The sequence below is a fragment of the Salvia splendens genome, chromosome 20, assembly GCF_004379255.2.
Source record: "Salvia splendens isolate huo1 chromosome 20, SspV2, whole genome shotgun sequence".
In the NCBI taxonomy this organism is placed as follows: domain Eukaryota; kingdom Viridiplantae; phylum Streptophyta; class Magnoliopsida; order Lamiales; family Lamiaceae; genus Salvia; species Salvia splendens.
In genome coordinates, this window is record NC_056051.1 from 6,295,525 (window position 1) to 6,313,193 (window position 17,669).

The 17,669-nt window shown below is 41.9% G+C and overlaps 2 protein-coding genes across 2 annotated transcripts in view; both read left to right on the plus strand.

The window, feature by feature from the left end:
• LOC121782268 (receptor kinase-like protein Xa21) overlaps nucleotides 1-17,669 on the plus strand; it is a 178,636-nt gene that overhangs the window by 87,702 nt on the left and 73,265 nt on the right. The window lies entirely within an intron of this gene.
• Nucleotides 1,242-1,957, plus strand: LOC121782270 (putative F-box protein At1g53370). Its single transcript, XM_042180032.1, has 2 exons — nucleotides 1,242-1,674; nucleotides 1,763-1,957. Exons 1-2 carry the CDS (start codon nucleotides 1,368-1,370, stop codon nucleotides 1,903-1,905), a joined length of 450 nt encoding a protein of 149 aa, XP_042035966.1. The 5' UTR covers nucleotides 1,242-1,367; the 3' UTR covers nucleotides 1,906-1,957.

A 17,669-nucleotide genomic window follows, 5' to 3' on the forward strand; every position in this document is an offset into this window, starting at 1 on the left:
TATAACTTTACCATGAAAACAATTCGAAATGTAACAATTTAGGGTAGTGATTACAAACGAAAGCAGGTTCCAATGCCGTAAATAATCATATTAATATGTTAAAAAAAGTACTAATAAATTTATGTATGAAACAAATACATAAAGTGGGAAGAGATGACTGAATATATGCCTACTGTGGTTTGAAATTGAAGACGAAGAAGGATTCTATGAGGAGAAGAGCCATGATCTTCACTATATATATTTGGGATGTTGTATGTAATGTTAATTGTTGTCGTTACTGCGCCATTAATATCTCTTGCAATTTTGCAATAAAGTAAACCAATTATTGCCAAATTGTACCTTAAATGGTATTGTTTAGTGGCTAATTTTGTTAATTACCTCTGATATTGAGAGCCTTTCATGAGCTTTGTATTATAATAACAGGTTTTGGGATGCTCTCCATGATATCGTTCTAAATGATAATGTCAATCTACATCGTGTTCATGTTCGTTTTTAATGTTATTTTATCGTGTGTTGTTCGAGTTTGGCCTTATCATGTCGTCGAGTTTATATATATTGTGGGGTACTAGCTATAAATAAAAATGGACTAATTTTAGTGAACGGAACAAAAATGAACTATTGTGGGCAATTGTTTATAATCCTTTCTTGTTCATAATTAATGTTAATCTAGATTTTTCGTTATCGTTATCGAATCGTGTTAGCATGATATCATTTCGTTATTGTGTGTAAGAGACATGTTCGTGTTGAATGCTTGTTTTATTATTATGTGGTGTTTATATTTGATCTTATCATTATGAGTTGTTTATTGTCTGGCTCTTATATGATGGATGTATAATAGTAATATAAAATAAATTATTTTCAAGAATGAGGAATTGTACACTTGGAAACACTTATCTTTGTAAACCTAGTGTTTCAAAAATTTGATCGGCTTACAACTGGTCCGATGAATTGTTGAATACTTGAGTCGTCTTGAACCGAATAATTTGGCCTCCTAAATATAATTTTAAATTGTGGCTAACAGTATTTGATCTCTTACGAGAATGATTGGGCACTGAGCTGGATTGACACATCTGATGAGAGCTTTGTAGAGAGGCCGGTTGCGTTTTCCTGCATCGAGGGGATCTTCTTCTCTGGAAACTTCTGCGTAATTTTCGGGCGCGGGTTCATGCCTGGTTGCCCTGAACTGCAATTTTATGTGTTTAAATTTAAATAATTATATGTAGAAATTAATTATTGTTTTCCACTGCTTCTCTTCTCCTTTCACCATTAATAGTAACAGAATTTGGTTTTGCAGAACAAATACTCTTTTTTCCACACATCTGTATTTAAGTACCTTCTTCACTGTACGCATTCCATTTCTACCATCAATGGAGCGTAATTTCTTCACAAATCTGCCAATTGAAATCACCACCGAAATCCTCTCACGCCTCCCTCTCCGAAGCATTGCATTGAGCAAGTGCGTTTGCAAACCATGGATCAATCTGCTCGATTCCGACGATTTCCAACTCAAAAGCCCACCCGCCCTAGCTCTCTTGCAGCAGATGAACTCAACTCGGTGCTCAATTTTCGAATTTGAAGACGAAGACGAAGCCGATGAGGAGAAGAGCCATGATCTTCACTACATTCCGCTCACACATTTCGATATCCCTAACGAAAACATAGATCCACTGGCAGGTATGGCTGCAACGGATTGCTTCTTCTACACTCAAAGTTTGGGCATTCTAAAATTTCTCTTATTATATGCAATCCGATCACTCGTCAGTATATCGAGCTCTGGGACCTGAGGGATACATCTATGATGATGATGTGGATGATGGTGGTGCGGTGTTTAGCATTGGATTTGGAATGCGCAAAATAAGTGGGCAATATAAGGTGGTCTGTATCAATGTAGACGTGGGTTCCTGACTCTTGTCGTCATTTATACACCCTTGGAACAGGAGCATGGAGGCTTGTTGAAGCCGGGGCTATTGAAGTACCTGCTAATCGATTCTCTCGACCGCATGAAATTAGATTCATTGTCTGATTCTTTTGATAATGTTCTCGAATGTACAAAATATTGCAACTTACTCATCAATTGTTAGGTTACTTATATATCTTGGTCACCCAATCGGTTCAAGCATGTTAACTAATCTTCTATATGTGTATTTATCCATACGTAGTTTTTCATGATATATGGTATCATTTGTCATAATTGAGCATGTAAATTTAACGCGATCGACAAAGCTCATTAGTAGAATGTGGGTGATAAGGCCTATTTCATGCATTGGTTTAAGGGTAAAATGTATGCTACTTGATCGGTTTATCGCGCAAAACAAGTGTTAATTGTGCAGAAATGCCGCTTGACTAAGGCAACAAGGCCAAGCTGATCAAGCAAGTACAATAGGCGAAAAGGCCATAAATCGGGGGAGTTGATCAAAGGGAGTAATCAAGCAGTTAGGCGGGGACCACTGGCTTCTAGAAGAAGAACACGTGAGGATAATGAGCTGGATGGTGCGCATCATTCTGTTATCAAGGACAACGTTCTAGAATGTATGCTACTTGATCGGTTTATCGCGCAAAACAAGTGTTAATTGTGCAGAAATGCCGCTTGACCAAGGCAACAAGGCCAAGCTGAACAAGCAAGTACAATAGGCGAAAAGGCCATAAATCGGGGGAGTTGATCAAAGGGAGTAATCAAGCAGTTAGGCGGGGACCACTGGCTTCTAGAAGAAGAACACGGAGACGCAAGGACGCAAGCTAACTCATCATTCTGTTATTGAAGGACGATGTCATTCTAGAAGAAAGGCACGTATCAATCAATGAGTCGATCAATCCTAGCTGGAAGTTGTTACAGCGAGCCTATAAATAGAAGATGTGCCACCACAGTCTAGAGTCTTCAATCCGGGAATCACCTTCCTTTATCCGCTTTTAGTTTTAGTTTAGTTAAGCTCTAGATAGCTTAGATAGATAGTTAGAGAAAAAGGGCGACCGAAGGGAGCGCTACAGATTACTTGATATCTGTCGGCGTTATCTCAAAGTTTCCTGCCGAGAGCTCCTCAGTTTTACTCGCTTTCATATTTTCCGAAGTGTTAGCTTAGTTTGATTTCAAAATGTTCTGTAGTTAAAGTTTCGATCTTTCTGCTTTTCGCATGTTCGTTGTACTGTTCTGAGTTTTAATATTAATCGAAGTTGTTTTCGTTTTCGTCATGTGTTCGCTGCTCCGTTTTAGTTTCAACTATTAGTCTTTAACCAAAGTCTTTACTATGTTGAATGTTAAGTTGTTTCTGCAGTTTCAAGCAGGCTTAGTTAATTGAGTTCTTATTTCCAGTCTGAAATTCACTTGACCGAGTAGTTAAAGTTTCCTTGATCAAGTAATTAGTTAATTAAATTCTGTCTAAGGTAATATCAGTAGTTAAAACTCCCAAAGTTAAAGTGTGGCAGCAGCCAAACCCTATTCACTACTCACACACGCGATACACTAGCTTCTCTGTGGGATCGACCCCGAACTTGCCGCTTTACTGTTATAGTAGTACAAAATTGGGAGTTTATATAAAATACTTTGGAGACAAGCGAATACGAGATCGCCTTGATCAAGTGGCAACGACATTTGCTAACTGATCCACCCGGTTCAGTTATCTTCCATATAACTTGATCCACTCGTTTCGAACTCTCGTTCCCAGTCCTTCCAAAATGGCGCCGTTGCCGGGGATGCATGGTGTTATTTTGTGTTTGAGTGTAGTGCGTAGGTGTAAATAGTTTTATTTCTTTTCTCATTTGTTTTTCCTGTTGTTGATAAGAAGGTACCACTGCGGCGGCCACTGGAATCTCCCTCTTATATACAGAGACACTAACGCTTATTGGCGAGTCCAGGAAGCCAGCGTTGTTACTCGTTATAGAGCAGCACTAGCAGCAGCAGCAGCCGCTGATCAACTGACCAGCGAAGAAGAAGGAGAGCAGAACGCACAGCCCAGAACACCACCACCTGAACAAGCAGATAACGCATTGTGGTCGTATGAGACATCCCGAGGGCAGTATAGAAGAGGGGCAGTGCACGCAGCAGAGGCCGCAATGATGAAAAGTTAGAGGCTCGTTTCGAGCAAATGGAGAAGAAACTGCTGGAGACAGTAGAAAAATCCAGAGCACCTCCACCACCTGCGCCGAAGGAGAAGCAGTATGTGCCGCCACCGCCACCGCCAGAAGAGCATCACTATTATTACTGCGAATTTCCCCCTGAGATAGAGCCGCAGCCCCAGGTGAATGTCGTTGGCCACTGGAACACTAATGGTAACTGGATACAGGGGAAGCAAAGAGACGCTCCATGGAGAGACCACCCCAACTTCCGGTGGACTGATCAAAATCAAGGCCAACCGCCCCAATCATCTACCCAGCAAGTACAACCCTCTGAAGGGCAGCCCAACTGGCCTGCTCGGAACTAGGATAGATCAAATACTGGAGGGAACAGAATACAGGGCGTACCTCAAGGTAACTGGTCAAGTGGACCCAAGGGAACTGATCTAGTGGAGGACAACCCAACTGGTCAAGCAGACAACAGTAAGGAAATTGGGGGTACAGACATCAGGGCCCCCAATCAAGCAACCAGGGAAGGCAGCCGAACAACCAGATGGTCAGCTACGTTCCACCACACCAACGGGGAAATCAGCACCCTGGAAATCAACAGTACAACCAGCCGCAGTACCAGCAAGAACACAACGGTCAATCTGACTACCTGCAGCCCAACCACGGTGGGGGACCGCCGAATCAAAGATACAACCAACACCCCAACGATGGCCAAGGAGATATGATAGTACCGCACCATCCTAATGATGCGATGCGGGAAATTCAAGAGACTCAGAAAGAGCAGCGGGCGGCGTTGGAGATGCTGACGAAGCAACTCTCTCAAGTCGCGATGTCACTGGGCGAGCTGGGGGGAAATGAAGGAAAAATTCCGGCCACTGTGCAGCCACCTGGTCGTGAGAACATTAGCGAAGTATCCCTGAGATCAGGAAAAGTCTATCAGAGCCCCAGCCATCCTGCGATGTTTCCAGCATCTGAGTCTAGACCAGGCCGTGAAGAAGATGGAGGATCCAGTAGAGTGGATCAAGTGAAAGAAAAAGGGAAGGAAAAGGTGGAGATGAAGCCTCAGAAGGAAGTTAGAGAGAGGAAGCTGAGAAAGTTAAACCATATCCGTATCGCGGAATGGTGACAAGAAAGCGTGTAACGCCCGTACTTTTTATAGTACTTGGAACAACACCAAGCTACTACGAGACAAATAATAATTTGTCTAAACGAAAGGAAACGAAAAAAAAAATATAATGATAACTAAGGTTTACGAACTTTAATTAGTGAGCGAGAATGCAATATAATCATAATACACTTGGAATCCTATTAGAGTTCAAACGTTGTTCACGATGACTTTGGGCCATGGAAAATAGAAAAATGCTGACAAATAAATAAAGTTGGGCTTGAATGATTTACAACAAAATAAATTATTTTGAGCCAAATTCTTTCAAAAAAAAATGTGGGAGCAAGCCCAACACTTTTCTTCCTTTTTCTTCCTTTCTTTTCTTTCTTGTTCCTCCTTTCTCGACCGGTTCTCTCACATGGAGACCCTCCATTTCCAACTCTTTCACCTTCCATATTCCACCTTCAATTCTACAACCCAAGGGTCACACAAGTTTATTACATTAGCTTCTTCACTTCTCTTCTCATATTACACTTTACAACAAGAGAAAAAAAGAGAGAGAGAGAGAGAGGGGGGGAAATAGTCGTGAAGGAGATAGCCGAGAGAAGTGGAGGAAGGAGAAGTTGCATCCATTTGTTTCAACCACAATCAAGTTCAATCCTTTTGAGGTATAATTTCTAACCAATCCCCAAAGCATGAAGTTTAATATATATTCATACACCCACCTCCCACAAGGAATTCAACAATCAACATAAATCGAACACCATCAATTGAACGATCACGAACTAAACCCCGCTGTAACTAAATTGAAAATATGAAAAGATCATAACTTGAGTGAGACCCTAGCGGTTCGGTTGTAACCGGGGCGGTTCGGGGTTGTTGCGAAGGGTTGATGGGGCTGCCGGTGACGATTCACGTCGGGTACCGCGACGAACCGCAGACGACGGCGGTATTGGAGGCGACGACCGGATTCTGGGAAGATCCTTAAAATTTGCCGAGAGAGAGAGGAGATAGAGATGAGAGGATAAGAATGGGGCTTTTGTTTTTTTTGTGTTGTTGGGCTTTTGTTTTGGGCTAATTAATTGAAATGGGATGATGGGTTAAAGATGGGCTCCATTTGATTAATTGGGGTTCTTAATTAAATTGGAGATATAAGGTGGGGAATTATTTAATTAAATCCCGGAATATTTCGAAAGGCGAATAATTTTATCCCAAGTCTGAAATATTTAATTCGAGGAAAAGTAATTGGTGAAAGAGAGTTACGAATCTTGGGATTAAATCCTATATCGCGGAGTAAAAATACGAGGAGCCAACGAAGGAGTTGTGGGCGTAAGTGGCCAACCAGCGTCGCACGCGACACCTCTGGCGGTCGCCGAATAATCAAAAATGCACGAAAACCGAGAAAACGAGATAAAAGACTTTAATTAGAGTGCATGCATTCTAAATGTTGTCGTTATTGAGATTGATGTGTACTTCATTTATTTTTTCGAAAAGGTGGTTCGCACGCTCGTTAAAGTCGGATCGAGAAGTTATAAAAGGATATTTCTAAGCTATTGAGGTGGGCTCTATTACTTAAACTCTTTTATTTGCAATGATATGTAAATGGTGAGATAAGGGTGGTTTAACTGTTATGTCATGCCGTATTTTATGTTTTGAATTGCCTATCTGATTGTGTACTAGGATAATGTCCTACTAGACTTTGATGGTTAACGAATTCGGGTCTGACTAGGGAGTGAGTCCCTACTCAGACTAGTGCAATGATGGGGATCCTGAGCCGTCCTCTGTGGTCGGCCGGTCCAGTGATCGAGTTTGTGGCCACATTCTCGTTTCACATGATGGTTCAGATATGGTAAATGATGGGGGATGACGATGATATTTGCCTGGAGGCACCTTTTTATGGAAATGATTTTAGTGTTTCTCGGCATTTTTAAAGTAAAACCCGAGTTTCACTCAATGGTGGCTTGACATAACTTTATTGATGAAATGTATTTTGGGCATGAGTTCACTGAGTGCATCAAGTACTCAGCCCCTGCATATGTTTTCCTTATGTGCAGGTTGAGCGTGGACGGGAGACGGAGGATGTTGAGCATTGGACCGAGACCATATTCAATAAACATTCCGGTTGCTATTGTGTCTTCATACATAGTAGTAGCTAACTCTCAAATGCTTCCGCTACGTCAAGTTTTAGAACTCTGATGTTATCTTTATTCTGTTGGACTATTTTTCCTACGAACTTTGTTGCTTCGTTATTTCAGACTATAATTTGAAAATAAAGTTTCATCTCTTGATCTACATATCATACCCCCTTGATTGTTTTTCCCCTTTCTTCCCCGCTTCTTTATTCCCCCATTAGTCGCGACCCACCGTACTTTCTATCCTTAGGAAGTGCGGTCGTGACAAAGAGGGATGCCAGGATCGACGTGGCGAGTATGTTCAAGGACGTGGAGGTGAAGGCGCCGCTCTTGACGGCGTTAAAAATGCCCCCGATTAGTAAATTCGTCAAAGACTACTTAGCAGGAAAGTCAACGACGAAGGGAGACTAATTACAGATGAGAACGTCTCTGCCGTGAACCAGAGAAGCGACCTCCCCTCCAAGAAAACTGACCCTGGAATGTTCACTCTCCCCATTGCCATTGGGGATATACAAGTAGAGCATGCCATGTGTGACTTAGGGGCATCAATCAACGTTCTGCCATACTCCATCTATAGGAAGCTAGGAGCGGCCAAGCTCATCGACACAGACATAATGATATAGTTGGCCGACAGATCATGCATTCAGCCAGAAGGGATTCTGGAGGACGTTATTGTGAAGGTGAATAACTTTCTGTACCCAGCCGATTTTTTCGTAATCAAGATGATGGAGCCCGCAGCAAGGGAGTCAAGTGGAGTCCTACTGGGACGGCCGTTCCTGTCCATGGCCAGCACTATTATAGACGTCCGAAATGGGACGATAAGCCTGGACTTCAAAGGAGAGCAGTACACGTTCAATATTGATGAAGCCATGAAGAGGCCAGCCGACGACGAGAACATGTACTCTGTAGATGTGACTGAGCCCTTGCTATAGGAGTTTTTGGAGGAAGAATTCTTAAAGAGGCAGTTCACTGACTCAGCTGTAGATGAAGAGGTCGAAAAAGAAGTAGCAGAATGGTTTGAGACCATGAAGGTCGGAGAGATAGACGACCAGGCTATCGCGAGAGCGATAATGTTTTTTTGCGAGCGCCCTAGGCCAGCTGGGTCAAGTGGGAAGGCTCAAGTATCTAGCCTGGCGAAGAGGCTTGATCAAGGCAAGCCACTAGAAAGAGAAGCGGCAGAAAACCCTCTGCCCACTGAAGAGCCAAAGCCTGCGAAGGAGTTGAAGCCCCTTCCAGCACATCTACAGTACGCCTACTTGTGCAGGAAGACAGATTGCTGGAAATATTGAAAAGAAATCAGAAGGATATTGGATGGAAATTGACGGATTTGGTGGGCATCAGCCCAGACTTGTGCATGCATCACATCCGACTTTAGGATGGAGCCAAACCACACCGCGACCAACAACGAAAACTCAACCCTAACATGAGGGAAGAGGTGCTTAAGGAAATCGTCAAGTTGGTCTCGAATGGGATATTCTACTCCATCCCGGACAGTAACTGGGTCAGTCCAGTGCACATGGTGCCGAAGAAAGGAGGAATCCAAGTTGTGAAAAATGAAAAGAATGAATTGATTCCGACTAGGCCGGTTACGGGGTGGATAATGTGTATAGATTACAGGAAGTTAAACGCAGCTACCAAGAAGGATCACTTTCCCCTGCCCTTTATTGACCAGATGTTGGAGAAGTTGGCAGGGAAACAGTATTTCAGTTTCCTGGATGGATATAGTGGTTACTTCCAGATAGCAGTGAATCCGGAAGACCAAGAGAAGACAACATTCACCTGCCCTTTCGGCACGTATGCTTACAGGAGGATGCCCTTTGGCCTTTGTAATGCCCCGGGCACTTTCCAAAGATGCATGATGAACATTTTCTCGGACCTGTTGGAAGACTGCATTGAGATCTTCATGGACGACTTTACTGTCTATGGAGACGATTTCGATCAAGGGCTGCATAGCCTGAACAGGGTGCTGGAAAGATGCCGCCAGAAGGATTTAGTGCTGAATTTTGAGAAATGCCATTTTATGGTTACTGAAGGAATAGTCCTGGGCCATGTAGTGTCGAGCAGGGGAATAGAGGTCGACCAAGCAAAGGTAGCGGTCATTGCAAAACTCTCATATCCTACCAACCTGAAGGAGATCAGAGCCTTTTTAGGACATGCTGGGTTCTATAGAAGATTTATCAAAGATTTCGCAAAGATAGCCCAGCCCCTGACGAGGCTTCTCCAGAATGACGTGGAGTTCGAATTCTCAGATGCCTGCAAGGCCGAGTTCCAATTTCTGAAGGACCGATTGATAAGCTCTCCTATAATACGCGCCCCCGATTGGAGTCACCCCTTTGAGGTGATGTGCGATGCTAGCGATTATGCTGTGGGGGCAGTATTGGGTCAAAAGATTGAAGGAAAAAGTTATGTCATCATCTACGCGTCAAAGACATTGAATCAGGCATAGAAGAACTATGACGTGAGCGAAAAGGAGATGTTATCGGTGGTCTTCGCATTTGAGAAGATCAGGCCGTACCTGCTGGGGTCCAAAGTGATAGTGTATACAGACCATGCGGCCATCAAATACCTCTTGGTGAAGAAGAAATCAAAGCCGCGATTGATCAGATGGGTACTCCTCCTACAGGAGTTTGATTGGGAAGCAGTAGATAAAAAAGGATGCGAAAACAGAGTGGCGGATCACTTGAGCCGAATTCTGCAAGAAGATAACGATGAAGCCATTCCAGACGCTTTCCCTGAGGAGCACCTCTACCTGATCAAGTCAACACCTAAACTCCAGTGGATCAACCAAGCAGAGCGGATTGATCAAGCCAATCAAGGAAGCAAGGGACAACACACGAAGAAAGAGCCATGGTTTGCAGACATGGCCAACTACTTGGTGACGGGCGAGTTGCCCGGAAGTGATGAGATTACAAGGTCACAGAAGCTAAAGCTTAAGAGCGATTCACGATACTTCTATTGGGATGATCCTTACCTATGGAAGATGGGGGCAGATCAAGTAATCCGACGCTGTATACCAGAATGGGAGCAGGAAGACGTGCTGATCCACTGCCATGCACTAGCTTGTGGTGGTCACTTTGGACCAAAGAAAACAGCAAGGAAAGTGCTTGATAGCGGATTCTACTGGCCTTCCATCCATAGAGATGCTTATGAATTCTGCAAGAGGTGCCCGAGATGCCAGCTTACTGGAGGGATATCTACACGAGATGAGATGCCTCAGATCCCCATTATTGTTTGTGAAATATTTGATGTATGGGGAATGGATTTTATGGGTCCTTTCCCATCATCCGAAGGCAATCTCTACATCTTAGTGGTGGTGGACTACGTGTCTAAGTGGATAGAGGCAAAGGCAACGAGGACATCCAGAGAAGTGGCAAAGTTCTTAAAGTCGAACATCTTTACCCGATATGGGGTGCCATGGGCTATTATCTCTGACCAGGGAACTCACTTTGTCAATAGAACCATCAAGGCCTTAATGCGAAAGTATGGAGTTCACCACCGCTTGTCTACACACTACCGCCCACAGTCAAATGGCCAAGCCGAAGTGTCAAACAGGGAAATCAAGGCAATTCTAGAGAAAACGGTCAATCCCACGAGGAAAGACTGGAGCCGTCATCTGGAGGACGCGCTCTGGGCCTATAGGACCGCGTTTAAAACGCCTATCGGAATGTCCCCATACCGGCTGGTATTTGGGAAAATGTGTCATCTACCTGTGGGGGTGGAGCATCAAGCCTACTGGGCAGTGAAGGAAATGAATCTCAATACCGAGGCTGGAGCTACAGAGAGAAGAATGCAACTGCAGGAGCTTGAAGAGCTCCGTCTGGATGCCTATGACTCTGCCATGTGGTACAAAGAAAAGACTAAGATGTAGCATGATAAGAACCTTCGAAAGAAGGAACTCAAGATGGGCCAGAATGTGTTGTTGTTCCAGTCCCGACTAAAGTTGATGCCAGGAAAGCTAAGGTCAAGGTGGATTAGCCTTTATACCATTGTCGCCATCAGAGCTAATGGAGCAGTCGAACTCCAGGGGAGCGATCCAGACTCGCCTTCCTTCGTGGTGAATGGTCACAGAGTTAAGCCGTATAGGGATGGAATGGAGGCATTTGTGGTGGACGACATTCCACTACTCATGCCTAACTCTCGCCAGTAAGTAGGTGAAAGGAGTGATCGGGTACTCATGGGTAGTCTGCTTGATCAAGCGACAATTTCTTAATCTATTAAACTGATTAAGTGACATCCTATGGGAACTCGGTCAAGTCCTTAGCGAGTAGAACTATTTGAGTTTTCATCTGGAATTAATTGTCCACTTGATCAGTGCAATTTGAATTTAATTGGTGGTACAGTCATTGAGTTGATTAGGGCAGGTGATGAAAGGACGTGTGCAGTCATTAAAAGGTTGTCAGACGGCGCCAACTGTCACTGTGAAAGGACGCCCTAGAGAGAGGGAAGAAGCGTATCAGAGAAGCCAAGCCAGCTGGCACTCTGAAAAGGCGCGCCTGTACGTGAAGAGTCGCAAGGATCTGAACAGCCGCAGGGATCTCAACAGTCAAGGATCCCAACAGCCGCTATATCATTATAAAAGGCAGATTTCATATCCGTATTTCATTTTTACCCAAAGCTTAACATTGGTTAGGTATAGTGTATGGAATTATGGATTTATGATGCTTAATTATTTAAGATATAAAAGGAAACAAGTTATATGATGTGAATTATGATATTTTGAAGAGGGTCGAAACTTGTGCCAAGTAGGAACTATATGTTATGAAATTTATTTTAGTGATTTTGAATGCAAATATGTAATTTAGGGATGATGAAATGCTTAGTTAAATTTTATTAGAATTAACGGTGATGATTTAGTAAGTTTTGGAAATATTGGTTAATATAGACATGATATGCTGCGCGACGCTAAATGGGCGCTCATGAGCGACTTCAAACGTGGCAATTGAATTATGGTGGGGCCCTCAATATTTTATCTCATACTATGTGAATAGTAACAGTTTTTATAAAATGTGAAATAAAAGAGTGGATAAATAGGGTTAAAGTGTTAATACACACTTAAGGATGATAATGAGGAATAAGGAGAGTTATTTAATGATAATTAGAAAGGTAGAATCGAAAGTTGAAGATTATAAGAAAATGAGACTAAATAAAGAAACAAGTTAAAATAGAGTTCATAGAATAAATGAATGGTCATGAGATTAATATGAGTTGCATGTGATTAGTAAATAAAGCGAGAGGCTTCTCGATGATCGCCGAAAAGGAAGAAAAGGATTGAAAGAGAAAAGGATCCGGAGTGACCGGAACATTAAGTTGGAAAAAGAGCTTATGCTCATAAGCCTGTCAGGTAGCATGCTCGGCACTTAAATGGCCTAATTCTCATGTGCTTTTACGTGATTATTATGTGACCTATTGTCTTAGTAAATTATGACTAATTATGTGATAAAAGACTTGTGGAGTAAAATATGAGAAAATGATGAATTGTTGAATGATTTGGAAATATATGTGTTGGTGTGATAAATGATTATATGAAACCAAGATGAAAATGAATATGATTATGACTATAAAGATTTTGAGATAAAGGTGGAAATGGATGCTAAGACGAATGTGATAAACGATATATGTTGATGAGATGTATACGAATATGTGATTGCAGTATGTGATCTGTATATGTTGCTTCTGACACAAAATATGTAAATTTGGATATGTGATGGTATTGAAAGAGCTGGAAATTTATCTGTTTATCTGATTTGATATGGTATGAAAAGAAGATACTGATGTGTTATGTTAGTAATTATTGAGAATAAGTATTGATATGAAAATGGATATATTTGACTGTGTTTACGCCCCGTGCTCGAGTGTGTTCTGTGGGTACAATTGGCATGCCATAGGACAGCAGCGCTACATTATCTGTGATCACTCGTCTTCTGGATAACCGAAGCGAGGATCGTCTGTTATCTGATCTGTCTGATCTGCACCCTATGGGTGGTCTGTTCCCGGGATTATCTGTCTGCATCCGAAATGGATGGTCTGATTATCTGTCTGCACCCTAATTAGGTGGTCTGTGCGGAGTCCTCTCGAGGACAAAATCCTCGTCTGTATCTGATTCTGATTCTGATTCTGATCTGGTCCGCGTACCCTAGTCTGTCACTAAGCACATTAAGGGGCCATGTGTGAAATTATGTGTTAGTGTCGATCAAAATGTTCGTGATGATATATGTGACAATACCTGTATGATAATATATGAGTTATAATATGAGATTATGTGAAACATCTGTTGTAATTTGATATGATAATATCTTATACGTGAAAACGAATTCTGTTACATGGTTCTGTTGAGAGTTTTGATATAAATATTGAAAACCTGAGACTTGCAGACATAATTTATGACATATGTGAAGTTTTGTATTATTATACCCTTCTGATGACATAGTTTGGAAATTTGAAGTCGTGGACGAAGATTTGACTACTGGTACGGGTATGTTGATACGTGTGATGACGTCTGTGATTTGTCTGTGTTGATGTGTGGATATCATGTGGAATACTTGACATTTCATATGAATACTGATGACTGTTGATATGTTTTGGGATTAATATTGCCTACTGTTGGATTCTGGGCACGTGTTGGTTATAGGGGAGTTGTTGTCCAATTTATGTTAGAAATTAATAAGACAATAATGATATGATAGATTTGGTGATGATTGAAACAAAATAATAAGAATTTAACCTGGACTGAATACAGGTACTTGAACGGCTACCTGGCGGGAAACTTCACTTCTACACGAAAGCAAGGCAGGAGAGGCAGGAAGAGCGGCAAGAGGCCAGGCGCGAGGAAAGGAGGAGGACGGCCGATCGTCCGACAAGCCCTGAGAGGCAGCAGGGACGAAGGCTAGAGATGGTCCCCACAACAGAGCCAAAGGAGGCTGCACGGACTAACAATGAATGGAGGCTCCGCATGGAGCAGATGCTTACGCAGCTGGTGGAGAACTCACATGCCCAGCTGGTCGCTCAAGCTAAGATTCTGGAGGCTATCCGCCAACAGACCCTTGCTAGGCAACCACCACCTCTCTCTACAAGCTCTCCTCCATCTCGGCGCCCATCATCCTCCAGGCCACCCTCAGCATCCCCCGGTCAACCCCCCAGGAAGCATTAAGTACAACCCCCCCGATCTCTACTCATTTCAGTTTAAAAGAAATTTTAATTTTAATTTTAATTTGTTTTTGGTATGTATAACTGATATTCTGCTCCACCTCACACTTAGACCTGTGTTGGGTCTAAGTTTGAGAAGTTATGCATGTCCTTTTTGCTATCTTTGTTGTTTGCCTGTCCATATGTGTTTTGGTTATTGTTTTTCTGTGTTTATTGACATGTTTTGATTGTTGGCACTATCTCACACTTAGCCCAGTGTCTGGTCTACATGTGAGAAGTTTCCCTTGTTTGTTGTTGTGCCGTTGCCTGTGCCTAACCCTTTTTTCATTGCATCCAGTCCCTCGAGGATTATGCAGTGGGAGGGGGGAGGGTTAGTTTCAGTAAAATCATACATGTCAAAGTTTTGAAAAATACAAAATTTCAGTTAGTAATAAATAGGCAGTATGCATGAAATTGGATAAATGAAAGACTTGATTGCTTTTTGGAATAGTAAGAAAAGGATTCAGTATGCTTACAAAACTTGATTGCAAAAACTTGATCAGTTTGAAAGACGCAAGTATGTTGGAAACGCTCAATTTTTAAACCAACTGTGAAGCCCCTCTATATGTGAGTTATAAGCCAAAAGTAGAATACTTTCTACTATTCTTACAACAGAAAATTTTTACGAGAGGCTAACTTTTAATATTGAGATAAAAATTGCACAAGTAGTAATGACTGAAGGCATTAGGACTGAACCAGTTGAGCCGTTTTCTTCCTTCGTTCCATGAACCCACCTCATCAAGCAAGGCAACCCTTAGTTAGCCCCGTTGAGCCCATATACACTTCTACCCGTTCTTTCAAACCTTAAAACTGAATTTTACGTTTTTATCACGTGAGGAAAAGGGGTCAAAGAGATGAATTCTTTCAAAAGAAACAAAGGGGATATCAATAGAATAATCAAAATAAAAGGGTAGCCGGGTTGATCAAGTTAGACAATCATGATGATCAAGTTATAAAAAAAATGTTGAGAAAAGTTTGATGAAAAAGAGGGCAGGGAAAAGTTGTAACCTGACCCAAAAAGTCGAAAGTTAGGGAATAAGCCAAAAATTGAAGGCTAAAGGTCGAAATTTGACCAAGTAAAGTATCCGGTTGCAAAATAAATATCCCAACTTGATCCAGCGAGTTTAATCAGATCTTTGGTCTCTTGACTCGTGTGATTTTCTTTTTACAGTTTAAAATTTTTAATTTTTAAACTTAGAACCCCTAGGACCTTACCCTAATACGTTACTACCTTTAAGCCCCATTACAACCCGAAACAAAGACCTTAAGGAACTATCTTGTGCAGTCCGATTCGAGGTATTGAATTTGTGGCAATACCGAGTGAACAGTCCTAACATCTCTGGTGAGAAATGAGTGACTGAGTGAATCCAACAGTGGTTTAAATTGAGCAAACTGACACCTTGATCAAGCAAACGCGAAAGAGAAGAAACATAAGCTGCTGGAAAATGGATTGACCTCGACCTCGGGTATGATTGTTGGAAATTTATTCGGTCTAATGCATACATGTGAATATGTGTTTTTGTTTTGAGTCTTATTTTTTCTTTTCGTCTTCTTTTTACTTTCTTGAAATGAGTAAACCATGCCTGAAATTTGCCTTATCTTTTCTTTTCTTTTTCTTTATACTTGAGGACAAGTATGTTTTAAGTGTGAGCAGTTTGATAAGCCCAATTTCATGCATTGGTTTAAGGGTAAAATGTATGCTACTTGATCGGTTTATCGAGCAAAACAAGTGTTAATTGTGCAGAAATGCCGCTTGACCAAGGCAACATGGCCAAGCTGATCAAGCAAGTACAATAGGCGAAAAAGGCCATAAATCGGGGTAGTTGATCAAATGGAGTAATCAAGCAGTTAGGCGGGGACCACTGGCTTCTAGAAGAAGAACACGTGAGGATAATGAGCTGGATGGTGTGCATCATTCTGTTATCAAGGACAACGTTCTAGAAAGAGACACGTGCTGAGGCGTGAGACGCAAGGACGCAAGCTAACTCATCATTCTGTTATTGAAGGACGATGTCATTCTAGAAGAAAGGCACGTATCAATCAATGAGTCGATCAATCCTAGCTGGAAGTTGTTACAGCGAGCCTATAAATAGAAGATGTGCCACCACAGTCTAGAGTCTTCAATCCGGGAATCACCTTCCTTTATCCGCTTTTAGTTTTAGTTTAGTTCAGCTCTATATAGCTTAGATAGATAGTTAGAGAAAAAGGGCGACCGAAGGGAGCGCTACAGATTACTTGATATCTGTATGCGTTATCTCAAAGTTTCCTGCCGAGAGCTCCTCGGTTTTACTCGCTTTCTTATTTTTCGAAGTGTTATCTTAGTTTAATTTCAAAATGTTTTGTAGTTAAAGTTTTGATCTTTCTGCTTTTCGCATGTTCGCTGTACTGTTCTGAGTTTTAATATTAATCGAAGTTGTTTTCGTTTTCGTCATCGTGTTCACTGCTCTGTTTCAGTTTCGCCTTTTAGTCTTTAACCAAAGTCTTTACTATGTTGAATGTTAAGTTGTTTCCGCAGTTTCAAGCAGGCTTAGTTAATTGAGTTCTTATTTCCAGTCTGTAATTCACTTGACCCAGTAGTTAAAGTTTCCTTGATCAAGTAGTTAGTTAATTAAATTCTGTCTAAGGTAAAATCAGTAGTTAAAACTCCCAAAGTTAAAGCGTGGCAGCAGCCAAACCCTGTTCACTACTCACACACGCGATACACTAGCTTTTATGTGGGATCGACCCCGAACTTGCTGCTTTACTGTTAAAGTAGTGCAAAATTGGGAGTTTATATAAATTACTTTGGAGACAAGCGAGAGCGAGATCGCCTTGATCAAGTGGCAACGACATTTGCTAACTGATCCACCCTGTTCGGTTATCTTCCATATAACTTGATCTACTCGTTTCGAATTCTCGTTCCCAGTCCTTCCAGTGGGGCCTTTAAGCTTTAATGTTTCCATTTTCTTTATTTGTATACGAACGATGAGAATAATAATTCCACATTTACAACTAAGTATTGAGCATTGAGTTATTACTTGATGCAATATGCTCAATCGTGCTTACTGGCCATTGAGAGGTCGAGTACGCTCAATCCGTTTAATCACCGAATTAACTTCGTGCTTTGATGCATTATGCTCGATTGTGTGCTTGCTTAGCATTTTGAGGTCAAGCATTACCCAGTTAAGCATCAAGCGTAAGCAACATGTTCGGGT